Raw genomic sequence first — 13,682 nt, forward strand, 5'->3', positions numbered from 1 at the left:
TCAGTATGTGTTTTCTCAGAGTCTGGCACACTGGAGGTATTTAGTAAATGTTTCTTGAGTAAATTGGATTGTCCTCTTTGTCTCAGACTAATTGGTATAGTGTTGACACATTTCAAATTTAAGTTAAGTATGAGGGAAAGAGAACCAACATTGTGTACCTTCTATGTACTGTGTACTTTTTCTAAAGTTTCTATTTATTTATTTGAGAGAGAGAGAGAGTGGGGTAGGAGGGGCAGAGAGAGAGAGACTCTCAAGCAGACTGAGCTGAGCATGGAGCCTAACACTTGGCTCCATCTCATAATGCTGAGATCATGACCTGAGCTGAAATAAAGATGCTTAACCAACTGAGCCACCCAGGTGCTCTTCTGCCATGTACTTTTGCAAATGGTTTATGTGCATACATCATAGAAAGACAAACTGAAGGCTGGTTTAATGTTTCATTCTTCTAGGCTTTAAAAATTTTATTATAAAATATATCTCTTGATATTGAATTATAATTCAGTGTCAGTTTCTTTGACGGTTAATAAATATCTTTAGTAAGATCTTTGAACATACCGTTTATTTTGATGTTCATATAGAAACCTAAAGACAAATTCCTCTTTTTAGCAAAAAACATGTTTCTATTCCCAAATTCTCAGAACATTTTCTGTTATGAAGAGTATATTTTTTCTCATCAGCTAAGCATGTTTTTGCTTCTCTGTAACTCTGTAATTGTCTCATTATTCTTTTGCTGTTTTCTGACTTAAAATAGTCTGGTATATATATGTTATTACATTACTTAGAGTCTTTATAGAGTTAGAATGTAGATTATATAAGTAGTTGCTCAAATTAAGCAATCATTAATTAACATGATGTTTACTTTTAAAAATATACATATTTGAAATCATAGAAGTAAAACATTAATAGTAGAAAAATATACATAAGCAAAAAGAAGAAAATAAAAATTAGTATTTATGCATGCAAAACTGGTTCTTTTAATGTGTATGTAAGTGAATAACTTCTAAAGGCAGGATTATGCTGTACAGTTTTATAACATTTTCCCCCACTTTCTATGTTATAAATAATTTTTCATATAAGTAAATATGCTACCCACATAACTTTTAATAGCTTGACAATATTTCAGTGTAAGATCTTCTGGATTAATTAACCAATTTTCTATTTTAGATATTTGTTTTATTTCTAGCTTTTGTCATTATGAACAGCACTGTAGTAAATATTCTTAAAGCTAAATCTTTGCACACATCTTTAATTATTGAGGGTAAGTGAGAAGAAAGGAAATTGCATTGTCAAAGGCTTTGCATTTATAAGGTTTTTGGTTCATTTTTTCCAAAGTTGCCCTCTAGAAAGTGTTTCAATTTATACTCCCCATCGGTGATGTCTGCTTTTATCCCTTTCCCTGTACTCATGAATGCTGATTATTTTGTATTTATTAGCTTAATTGTCAGATACCAGAAGGTAGCATATCAAGAATAATTTATGTTGTTTATCACACAGGCATATTTAGGATGTGGAGGAAATTAAACTGGGATATTTAATTGATTGTTGGGGTTAATTTGGTTGATTTGTTGGATAGGTGAGTAGATATTTCTCTCATTGGAAACTACATATTTGAACATTTGGTCAAAGAGAGAAGTCTTTTCAGTTAGAAGAGTAATATTATACATTTCCTTGAGTGGCTTCCGCAGGTCTGTTATAAAATACTCCAAAGAGGGATCTCTGGGTGGCACAGCGGTTTGGCGCCTGCCTTTGGCCCAGGGCGCGATCCTGGAGACCCGGGATCGAATCCCACATCAGGCTCCCGGTGCATGGAGCCTGCTTCTCCCTCTGCCTGTGTCTCTGCCTCTCTCTCTCTCTCTCTCCCTATCATAAATAAATAAAAATTAAAAAAAATTAAAAAAAATACTCCAAAGAATAAGGCTGTCAGATTTATTATCACATATTTGTACCATCACGACTCCTATATTTTCTTACATATGAATATATATTGATTTCTATATATTTAAGATAAAATAAAAACTAAGCTTTACTAATTTTTAAAAACTCAAACTTAATGATCAGAAGACAGGTAAGGAAAAATGTTCCATGCTATTTATTCTCTGAATTGTCAAGAATCATGAAGGTTCTGAAATTTCATCCTACTTACAAACTGACAAGCTAGCCTGTTACCCTTTCATGGATGCAGGCATAAGACACAACGCTCCATTTTCTTAATACTCTGACTTGCTAAGTATAAACCAGTTCCCTTATCATTACTCAGCTTTGTTAATCAAGTAATCAGTTCAGTTCAACAACTATAGATACGGTTTTACAGAATATATAACCCAGTAAGGTGTCAGCATTAATTTTGGTCAGAGGTAGGATAAGAAAAGTTCAAACAGCATAAAGTGTCATTGGGCTCAACACCTTTCTTTAAGGGATCTAAGGAAGGCAAAACTATCTTATTGTTAGGAGGTTGCAAGTTTTGAGCTAGGTCTTAGATTTCAATAGGCACAATGTATGTGGCTGGGTCCAGGGGATAGTAAGGTACTATCCTGAGCAATGGCATGAGAAAAGTAGAGCATAGAGCAGGCAAAAGCAACCATAGGTTGTCCAGCTTAACTGGATTTTCAATATTGAAGATTTAGTTGTTTACAGTGTTATCTGGGACTGTGAGTGCCTCTGGAGTGCACGTTTTGGGCTGTAGTTATCTGGGTAGCCAGTCTTCCCTCTTTGGCTGGAAATGGAAGGGTTTTCTGGTCACTTGTGTGGCAAGGCCTCTGGGCTGTCCAAGTCGAAGAATCTGTCAGTGTAATGTAGACTCCTGGATGAATTGTGTGTGTGTGTGTTGTTGGGGGAGGGTTGGGAATAGATGTTAAAGAACCAACCTGTTTTTAGGGCATGGCATGCACTGCCAGCAGAAACAAAAAAATAATTTACTGATAGAAAGCCATTCTTGAGATCTGTCAAGAAACCCTATTTTTAATTTGATAGTGTTCTTACATTTAAATACTGTCCCTTTTTTTGGGTGCTAATCTCAGCTTAGAGGTTCACAGCATTTTATCACCTGTAATTTTGAAAAATAAATTATGTATTCTAATTATACCTGCTTTGCTTGTTTTATTTGTATTAAGATGTCTAATTTGATTCAGGCCATATTTAACAGCAATTCGAAAAACCTGAGAATCATTTAAAGGCAACCCTTCTGTTTTACAATTTAAAAGATGCTAGTTAGTTGGTTCCAAGTTAGCATCATATATATCATACAGAAAATATGATTTAATGGGTATATACAATTTTAGTATTAATGATAAAATGCCTGGGAGATGGGAGTGACTATTTTCTCACCATGATATATTTGTGTTTTTATATCATGAATGAATCCAGTTTGGTACAAGGAAAGTTGTGCTATAGCATAGGTATAATTGTTGTCTTTGGAGAGTCATAGTGTTTAAAGCTTCAGAGAGAATGTAGGTTATTTGTTTCATCCCTAGGGGTGTCTAGATGAATGAAGTGATATTACAGCATCATGACCAAGTAAGTCACAAAGTTGGGCCCTAAGCCCAAACGTGTGCTATCTGCTCCACTATACTGTGCACGTCTCTGGCTTCCAATGGCTAGAAAGTACTGACGATGTTCAATTTTATACAGCTTGGCCTTTAATAGACGTAATTAGAGGTTGGAGAGATCTTGTAATTGCTTGGCTCAGCCACTTTCTTAGGTCCAGAGTTCAGCCTCCCCAGAGATGTTTCTAGCTCCTGGGCCTAGTGCTGTTTGGATCTGCAGCATACTTCCTGAAGCCTCCCAGACAAGCCGTGGTCCTCCCCACCAGCTTCTACATCACTCACAGTGTTAACAGCATTCATCTGAAGTGACTGCTAACTCTTTGTTGTTTTTTGAAATCCATCTATCAGTGTGTATATGAAGTTGGGGATGGGGGATGGCAGCCCTGGGAGTTTTGGATCTCTGTGTGGATGCCAAGACATCTGTTCCCTTTATGTTTGTAAGGATGTGATTAGAGTGTTAAATCTAAGTGAAGCAAGAACAAAAAATACCTTAAGGATACTCCCTAAGAATTTTTATTTTGACGTTTTAACATAAAAATCATCTTCCTGAAATTTTTTTTAGGTATTTGGTAATAGAGATTTCTGATCAGGGTAAAAGGAAATTAGTAAGAATTAAAAAACTAAATGTAGCAGCCTCCTTTTTTATATGAACCACTTAGCTTTGCACTTAATCCACTTTTAAAAGGTGGCATTTTTTTTTTCATTGTGTGCTTCAAATTGGGAAAGGCTGCTTGTATTCATTTCACATTTTTTGAAAATAGCCTCTATATTCTTACTTATTGTTTATAATTAAGGCTAAGATGTTGCTGGTTTTACTAAGCTGATTTTATGATTTAAATTTTGACCAGGTAGGTAGGTTGAGATGGTTAAATAGCAGAAATAGAAGGTGCAAAATGTTACTTTTAGCCGACAGTGATGAAATAGGTTATCATATCTGTGGATTTTTTGAAAGTGTTAGGATTTGATTAAGAAGCCTATTTTGATGTTTGAATAGTGAAGCATAATGGAAATGCAGTCTTAAACTTTTTACATTATAACATCCAGATTTGTGAATATCCTCCAAATCCTGCTCCTTAGGATATTTGTTACCTTTTACAGTCCTCAGGGTTACTAGATGTATATGTTATCTGTATAGAGGTTATGGATTTAAAAAAATTAGATTACTTAAAATATTCTTTCTTTTTTGCATATTTTTTGAGATATTTCTAAAGCACTGTACTTTTTTTTTCTTTTCCCCTCACTTCACAACTTTTGCTGAATAAATTGATACTACTAGCTTTCAGCAAAGAATGGCAGTGGAGAATAGCTCTAGAACAGCGTAATATTTGATAATCAAATTTCTTTTTTTTTTTTTGATAATCAAATTTCTACTTCCTATATATTCTCAATATATTCTTAATTTTTAAAACAATTTAAGGACATGTTATTTTAGTAATGGGATGTCTCTTTGTGACTATTTTCTAAATTGACCAGTTGAAGACTTTCATTGCTACTACTGATAGGTAATACAAACATGGAACTGGAATTGCAATATGGCACTCCTCTGCCTTCAGTATTCCTGGTCTTATTCTAAATGAATCCTCCCTTAATTGAGACTTGAACTGTGATGAAATGTTAGTATTTAGTGATTGGTGGATGGATTAAACTAGTGGCAAGGTAGGCAGAGCCAGTAATCTCTAACACTGTTTTATGAAAGGTGAAACTTCAGTCCTGAGTGGTTTGTTGTTTGAGGACATATGACCACTAGTTGTGGAACTAGTACTGGCTGAACCAGACAGCTCTTCTCTAGTCTTTTTTCTATTATGCCCTGCTGGTGTGAAGAAGAATAAATGTCTGAGTAGAAGTTTGATGGGCTGTTAATTAGGACACTCAAAATTCTCTTCTTGGCCTGCCTTTTATTTTTTGATTATTTATGCAGTTATTTGTTTATTTGCTGTTTTCCTTAAATTTCTTTTGTTATAGTTGTGATTCACCTGTGTCTGTGTGATAAGATTCTCTACTTGAAATTTAGAAGTGATTTTCATAATTTAATGAGAGAACACTAGTTGAAATGATTTTAGTAATAAGGTGTTAAAAAGCATAACAATCATTTGTTGCAATTAGAGTTGATTCCAGTTGGTTATATGGTATACTGGAAAGCGGTTTTGGAGTCTAGTTTTAAAATGAAATGACACTTTTAACTTATTGCCAGCATTGTCTTCAAATGCAGAAATTAACATATCCAGGCTTAAATGTATCAAAAATGATATTTTTTTATCTATTCTACCTTGCCCTCTTTCCTTAAACTATATACTGTATATGTATTTAGTACAATGAATCTCTACGTTTATTTATATTTTAGAGTATAAATTTAGGCAAGAGTCATCTTACTATTTGGTGCTCAGTATGTCATAGTCTTAGGTTTGTACATATGAACATATTTGTAAAGATAATAAAATTTGGATTCTTTTGGAAGACTTTTTAGGCATGTGCAGTGGTTTAGCTAGATTTGTGAATTTTTACACTTGGAACTATTTGGTGAGAAAAAGCTTTCTGTAACTTCAATAATTTTGACTTTTTTGGAAAGGAATTTACATATACATGTCTTTGTATCTCTTCCAAACTCATTAAATTTCAACAAATCATCAAGAGGTAACATAGTAAAAAACCTCCTTTTCCTCAAATAACTAGGCAAATAATGTAGCTAGACAGTGACTGGGTTGAAAATAGAAGGTAGCAGTAGTTCTAAGATTCAATTTTCTGGTTTGTTAAACTGTGACAAGTATAATAAAAATTAATTGGTGAACTATAACAATTATTTGTATAGTCATAATTTTTCTTTGGGAAGAAATAAGACTAACACTGTCTTCCTTTTATCTATCCAAAAGAATGTTGGGATATAATTATATTAAATTTATTTGCATAATATAAATATAAATTTATGTAAAGTTGAGTTTATGAAGATGAAAAAAATTGACTTGTAAAAGAATACCTTTATTCAGGTGAATGATTGCTGAGTTGCAGCCCAGAACTTTTTTGTGATTTTTTTTCCCCTCTGCTTTAGCTTTTTCTTGACCTTGTGCATCAGTAACAAGTTTTTTATTACATGTGTGCTTTAAGAGATACGTAATGATGGTATAAAAATAAACCAAGGGGGAAAAAAATCAAGACTGGTTCATTGTATAGGTAGGTGGTAATTACAAAAGTAAACATGGAAAGTAGACATAAAAAAATCACTTCAAATTATGGCATAAGTAAGCAAAAGTATTTTATATTAATCTCTGCAAGCTATGTGTAAATCTGGATGGTCATTCTAATTCTTCTGTGAATATGTACCTATAGCAAATGTGGTGTATTTAGAGAAATGTCACTTCCTCCTATGTTTCTTTCATTATTTCATCCCTGACCCCACCTTGTAAAGGTAACTAACTACAGTGTTTTCCCTGTTTATCTTCCCTATGTTTATTTTTGTTATATCAGATATGTGCATTAAATTTTTCCTATTTCTTATGTGTATAATTTTAAATATATTTTATATATATCGTATATATAACTTACACAGAGAAGTTAAAATTTTTCCCTTTCTCATATATGTATGTATAAAGGGGAAATTTTTTTTAAAAAGTTTAATTCCAATAGAGTTAACATACAGTGTGATGTTAGTTTCAGGTGTATGTTGATTCAACAATTCAATATATTACTTAATGCTCATCAAGATAAGTGTACTCTTTTTTCTTTCTTTTTTTTTTTTTTTTTTTTTTTTGAGGGAGAGAGAGAGCATACATGGGAAGAGGGGAGGTCAGAAGGAGAGAGGAGGAGAGAATCTTAAGCAGGTTCTACACCCATCGCAGAGCCTGATGCAGGGCTCGATCTCATGACCTGAGCCAAAACCAAGAGTCAGGTGCTTAACCAGCTCAGCCACGCAGGTGCCCCAAGATAAGTGTGCTTTTAGTTCCCTTCACCTATTTCACCCATCCTCTCACCCACTTCCCCTCTTGGATGGTGCTAGAGAAGATAATGCCAAGGGAAATATATCAGAGAAGAAATTTATGTGGAATTTAGGAAACAAAAAAGAATGAGCAAAGGAAAGAAAAGAGACAAACTAAAAAACAGGTTGTTAAGTATAGAGAACAAACAGATGGTTTCCAGGAGAAATTGTTTTAATTAAAAAATTTAAATATACATGTATCAGCTTATTATTTTTCATAGTTGCATAGTGCTCTTTTGTGTGTATGAACAGTAGTTTATTCAACCAGTCTCCTGTTTGGACATTTAGATAGATTGCAGTATTTTGCAGTTATAAATAATCCTTCACAATGAATAACCCTGTGTATATGTATTTTTGCATTGTTTGAGGTGTATCTTCAGGACAAATTCCTAGAAGTGGGATTGCTGGGTCAAGGGGAATTGTACATATGTGATTTTGTTAAACAGTGCCAAATTCCCCTCCATAGGGTTAGATCATTTATCATTCCCACCAGCAATGAATGACATTGGGTGCTTTTTCACAGCCTTGACAATAGAATATATAGAGTGTCAAAGATAAAGCCAAATGCTAATTAAAGTTGTATGGACAGATTTTAAGCATTGTTTACTGTTGAAACAGGGAAAAGAATCCGGTGTGAAACAGGCTCACCTTCCATTTGTACAGAGGTGACAAGGGTATTTTAAAGGGAGGGGGATGAGATGGGCCTCAGAGTCAGAGAATGAAAATTTACAGAAAACAGGAAGTGGAGGTTAGTTCCTGTGAAGCTCATCTGGGTTTGCTAACTGTGGCTTCTTGAAGTTAGGCCCCCTCTCTCCCTCAGAGGCTGGGAGACAGGGGACCTATCTTCAGGGCTTAGCTGAAACGACAGTAAATTCTTTTGGCAGACTTGAGTTTTCTCAGGCAGGTACTTTAACAGGAACTAGGGTCATCCTAGGGATCCAGCCTTGAGCTATTAGAAGCTATGTTAGTGGTTTTTTGTTTGTTGTTGTTGTTGTTTTAATTATTTATTTATTCATGAGAGATGGAGAGGGGCAGAGGGAGAACCAGGCTCCCTGTGGGGAGCCCGATGCGGGACTCGATCCCAGGATCCCGACCTGAGCCAAAGGCAGATGCTCAACCACTGAGCCACCCAGGTGCCCCGATGTTAGTATTTTATGCAAGTCTTTATAGGCCAAGAATGAGGGCTAGTTGGAAAGACTGCTTAGAGGATCTTGGCTAGAGTTTGGTCAAGGAGAGAATCTTTGATATGGTCAGCTTTAAAACTCTCACCAATCTGATGAATGAGAATTTGTGTCTTATTTTAATTTTAATATACATTTGCCTATTAAAGAGTGAAGTTGGACATGTTTTCATATGTTCAATGGCCATTTTTGTATCTCTACTTGTGCAGTTTGCTTGTGACTTCTTCCCATTCTTCTATAGGATGTTTGGTCTTTTTCACCAAAACTTTTAAGAGTTCTTTATAAATGCAGCATATTAATTCTTTGTCATGATATATGTTGTGAATATCTTTTTAAGTTTGTCATTTGTCTTTTGATTTTGTTTATGGTGTTTTGTTTTGCCATGTAAATTCTTTTTAAAAATTTTATGTACTAAAATGTATCACATCTTAAATTTTATTATCTCTGATATTTGAGTCCTAATTAAAACAGCTTTCCCTGTATCAAGCTGATAGAAGACTTAAGTTTTCTTCTAGTGCTAGGTGAGTTTTAGTTTTTACATTTTAATTTCTTAACAACTTGGAGCTTATTCTTATGTATGGTATGAGGAGTGGGTTATTATTTGTATATATACATGTAATTTTTTTGTATTAATTTTATAACCTGCTACCTAGCTGAATTATTTTATTTTTTGATTAGTTTTATTACTGGTTCTCTACGAATTATATTCTAAATATATTAACATGTCATTTTCAGATAGAAATAGTTTGATTTCTTGTTTTCCTGTTTATTTGCTTCTTACTCTTTTCTCTAGTCTAATCACATTGACAGATACTTCCAGAACATTGTTAAATAGGGGTGGGGATAGTGGGCATCCTTATCTTGTTCCTGACCACAGTGCTTATGCCATAGTTTCCTTATCTTAAGGAAATATCCATTTTTATTTTTTAGGAGTTATTATTAGGAACAGCTGTTGAATTTTGTCAAAAGGTTTATTCCAGCATCTATTAGGATAATCATTTGGTTTTTCTTGTTAGACTGTTAATATGGTGAATTATATTAATAAATTTCATAAGATTGAACCATCCTGCCATTCTTGGCATAAGCCCAACTTGTACAGTCTGACTCTGGAGTTTAACAACTCCTTTATTTTACAAATTCCTAGTTGAGTTTCAGAGATTTGACATGCTTGCACAGAAGTGAACTGAGCCATACAAGTAAGTATTTTTATTAGTTGCTTGATGAATGTTTTAATAAAAAGGAGCTTAGAGGAGGGAAAGATCATTACGGAGAGAAAAAACATTTTGAAAGAGAGAGGACCACTAACAAACTGTGCTATATTAAACGTCAAACACACCATAGCTATATTTACTATGTAGTTTATTTCTACTAGCTGTTTACTTTGGAGGGCTTAATATACCAGTCTTACTAGCCTTTCAGTGCTTTATCAGCATGATTGGTTGTGGTAGATTGATTTAAAAAAAGGAAAAAAAAGCTATGAAATCTTAAATGATGAGACAAATGCTCCATTATAATATCCAAAAAACCAGAAAGCCAGCAAAATAGATTGGAGGCATCACTCTACCTGCAAAAAAAAAAAGGGCAGAATGACAAGCTGGTAGTTTATACAAAGGATGGGGGGGGGGAATTCTACTTATTTTCATTAGTGAGATTTGAGACCACATTGCCATGTTACATAAAATATTATTTTAAATGTTATTAATAGATATGGAATATCTAATATCCTTGTGATTTCTAGAATTTAGAGATTGTCAAAGGTACTTAATTTACACAAATGACATGATTGATTGATTTCCCTTTTGCAAGTTGTGATAATTTTTAAAGTTGACTTTTTAAATTTTCTTTAGCATGTTACACCAGACAGCTATATTCCATGTCTTGCTGACCTATGCAAAGCATTGTGGGAAGTTATGCTCAGCTATTACAGGACTATGGAATGGCATGAAAAGCATGACAATGAGGATACTACTTCTGCTTCTGGTAGGGTATTATTTTATTTAAAGATAACTATAGGGGATCCCTGGGTGGCGCAGCGGTTTAGCGCCTGCCTTTGGCCCAGGGCGCGATCCTGGAGACCCGGGATGGAGTCCCACGTCGGGCTCCTGGTGCATGGAGCCTGCTTCTCCCTCTGCCTGTGTCTCTGCCTCTATCTCTCTCTCTCTCTCTCTCTCTCTCTGTCTCTCTCTCTCTCTCTGTGTGTGTGTGTGACTATCATAAATAAATAAAAATTAAAAAAAAAAGACAACTATAAATATGCCATATTGCTGGGCTAAGGAGAAAGAAAAGGGATAGCCATGCTTTTAGGATTTCAGGGACTTAGGTGACCATAGGTGAAATGCTCACCGAAGAAAGTCATTCAGCTTCTATAAAAGCTCCATTACCTTTGGGGATTAACTGGGCCAAAGGACTTCTTAAGTACAGATATTACCAGTTTTCAGGAATATGTAATGATAGCTTTAGGACTAAATTATTAACAAAGAGCTTTTAAAAAATTAATTGTAAACTTGGTAAGGCATTGGTCTGTCCAATTTGCTGTAAAATTAACGCTAATGTTTAATATTAAATCTATTTGCTAATTTTCAAGTTGTACTAATAAAGCTAGATTCTAAGAATTAGTAATTATATTTTTCTGGGGTGCCTGGGTGGCACAGTTGGGTGAGCCTTTGGCTTAGGTCACCATCCCAGAGTCCTGGGTTTGAGCCCCATGTCGGACTCCCTACTTAGTGGGGAGCCTCCTTCTCTTTTCACCTTTCCCCCCACCACCATGTTCTCTTCCTCTCTTTCTCAAATAAATAAATAAAATCTTTAAAAAATACAGCAGGACTTAAATTTCATAAAAAGCAAGGTTGTAAAATATTAATCTTTGAATGGAAAACACTACTTTAAATGACTATGGTATTGTCAGCTACATATAAAGAACAAATATTTGAGAAATTATATTAACTAGACAATATATTTAAATTACTTCATTTGTATAACTATATATCTTAAGTGGTTATCCTTGAACCACTTAGATTAAGTATTCAAAATAGTTTTATTTTTTTTCTTTTTATTTTTTTTCAAAATAGTTTTAAAAGTAATAAATGTTTTTATCCATGTTCTGTTTAATATGGGCAAAATAAATTATACTGCACAAGTTTTCTATATTGCATACAATTTAATGTAGCTAATCAAATTATTTTAGTAACTTCTAATTTCTGAGGTCTTGGTTTCTATGTTTGGGTGGATGGAAGAATACAAATGGTATTGTAGGATTCTGGTAGTACAGAAGACATAAGTTTAATATTTGTCTTGATTCTTAAGAAGCTTATAAATACAGATAGCAAAAAATAACAGGAAAATTTTATAGAAGGATTTTCATCCTTTTATAAATATTGCTGGTGTGGGGGATGATAAAGGAAGGGAAAGAGGAGAAAGCAAGAGAAGAGGTGGGCATTGAGTCAGGTTTCTAGGTCAGACTGTTTTTAACCCAACTCCTATGCTGTCATCCCTGTACTACCTCTATGAGCCCGGGCTTTACAGTCAGTGATACCTGGCTTCGGATTTTACTGCTATTTTCCAAAGATGAGAAATGAGACCTCAGTTTCTTTCTTAAAATGGTAGGTAAAAAAACCAAAACAAACCTCAGGAACACATCTACCTGTAGGTTTGCTGTAAAGTTTAGGGAAAATGTAAAGTCCTTACACTGTAGATTGTTAATATCAAAGGAAAAAGGTCAAGAGATGATATTAATAATGATGGTTGATGATGAAATGTCCATAAGCCCTTTTTTCTTTTTTTTTTTTAAATCTCAGGTGACTTAGGGAATTGCTTGCTGGGACTCCAGATCTTCACAAGTTTATCCTTTTTTAGCAACTTTTATTTTTTTCTAGGTGCAGAAACTCTTAGGACATTTCAGCACCTCTTTTCTAATGCATTATTTAAGGAGAAACCAGAGACAAAATTTGGAACGAAATTAATACACACTTCAGATACAGGATGAGAGTTTAGGGGACAACACATACTCATCATAGTGAAGTTTGCTTTTTTGCTTCAGGCTCATAGTTTGCGTGTATTGTTGTATATATGTATGCATTTTCATTGGGGTGTAGAATCATACTTAAAACACTATTTGAGCCTTATATACTTAATCCTCTTCACTACAATTCCTTGACCTGATTCTGTATATCTTAAGAAGGTCAGGACTCTGATTAGCTTAACAGGTGACAATATATAGAACTCTAAAAAGTCATTTGTTCACCTGAAATTATTCCTTTCATATTCACATTAAGAAATACAATTATAGGGGTCGGTACTTTGAAAATTTTTCTCCACAGAACTTCATAAAGCTGATAGGGTCTTAAGAGGTCATCTGCTGTAGCTCCATAGTGATACTACTGGTATCCTAACATTTTACCATTCTAAAGTAAAACTCTAAAACTGTTGTCCAGGTGAACTGTCCTGAGCTGCTGGGTCCCTAATAGCCAAACCATACAGTTAATAAGGCTTAAGCTGTTGGAGAGTGGTCAGATGTACATTAGGCATGAATATGGGGCCTGGCCAATGCAAGGGCCTTTTGCTGGTTACCAGTGGTCATTATGCTAGCCTGAGATGAAATTATATCCTCAGTTGTTCCACACAGTTCATTCCATACAGTTCACATGTCTTCAAAAAGGCATAATCTTTTTAATATAAATGTATATAATTGTATTTCAGGGGATCCCTGGGTGGCACAGCGGTTTAGCGCCTGCCTTTGGCCCGGGGCGCGGTCCTGGAGACCCGGGATCGAATCCCACGTCAGGCTCCCGGTGCATGAAGCCTGCTTCTCCCTCTGCCTGTGTCTGTGCCTCTCTCTCTCTCTCTCTCTCTCTCTGTGCGTGACTATCATAAATAAAAAAATAAAAATAAAAATATTAAAAAAAATTGTATTTCAGTTGCTTTTATGAGGAAATTTGTTTTGAAACAGGTCTACCTGTTAAAGTGGGGCATTGTTAGATTATTTTTCTGGAATGG

At 34.6% G+C, this 13,682-nt stretch overlaps 1 protein-coding gene across 3 annotated transcripts in view; it reads left to right on the plus strand.

Annotated features, from left to right (window-relative positions):
- Nucleotides 1-13,682, plus strand: part of VPS50 (VPS50 subunit of EARP/GARPII complex) — a 138,471-nt gene that overhangs the window by 49,923 nt on the left and 74,866 nt on the right. For all 3 annotated transcript variants that reach the window (XM_055307447.1, XM_055307448.1, XM_055307446.1), the window contains one exon: nt 10,538-10,670. In XM_055307447.1, the coding sequence (XP_055163422.1) occupies nt 10,538-10,670 (133 nt within the window). The remainder of the gene's footprint in view (nt 1-10,537; nt 10,671-13,682) is intronic.

The sequence above is a fragment of the Nyctereutes procyonoides genome, unplaced genomic scaffold, assembly GCF_905146905.1.
Source record: "Nyctereutes procyonoides isolate TBG_1078 unplaced genomic scaffold, NYPRO_anot_genome, whole genome shotgun sequence".
NCBI lineage: Eukaryota > Metazoa > Chordata > Mammalia > Carnivora > Canidae > Nyctereutes > Nyctereutes procyonoides.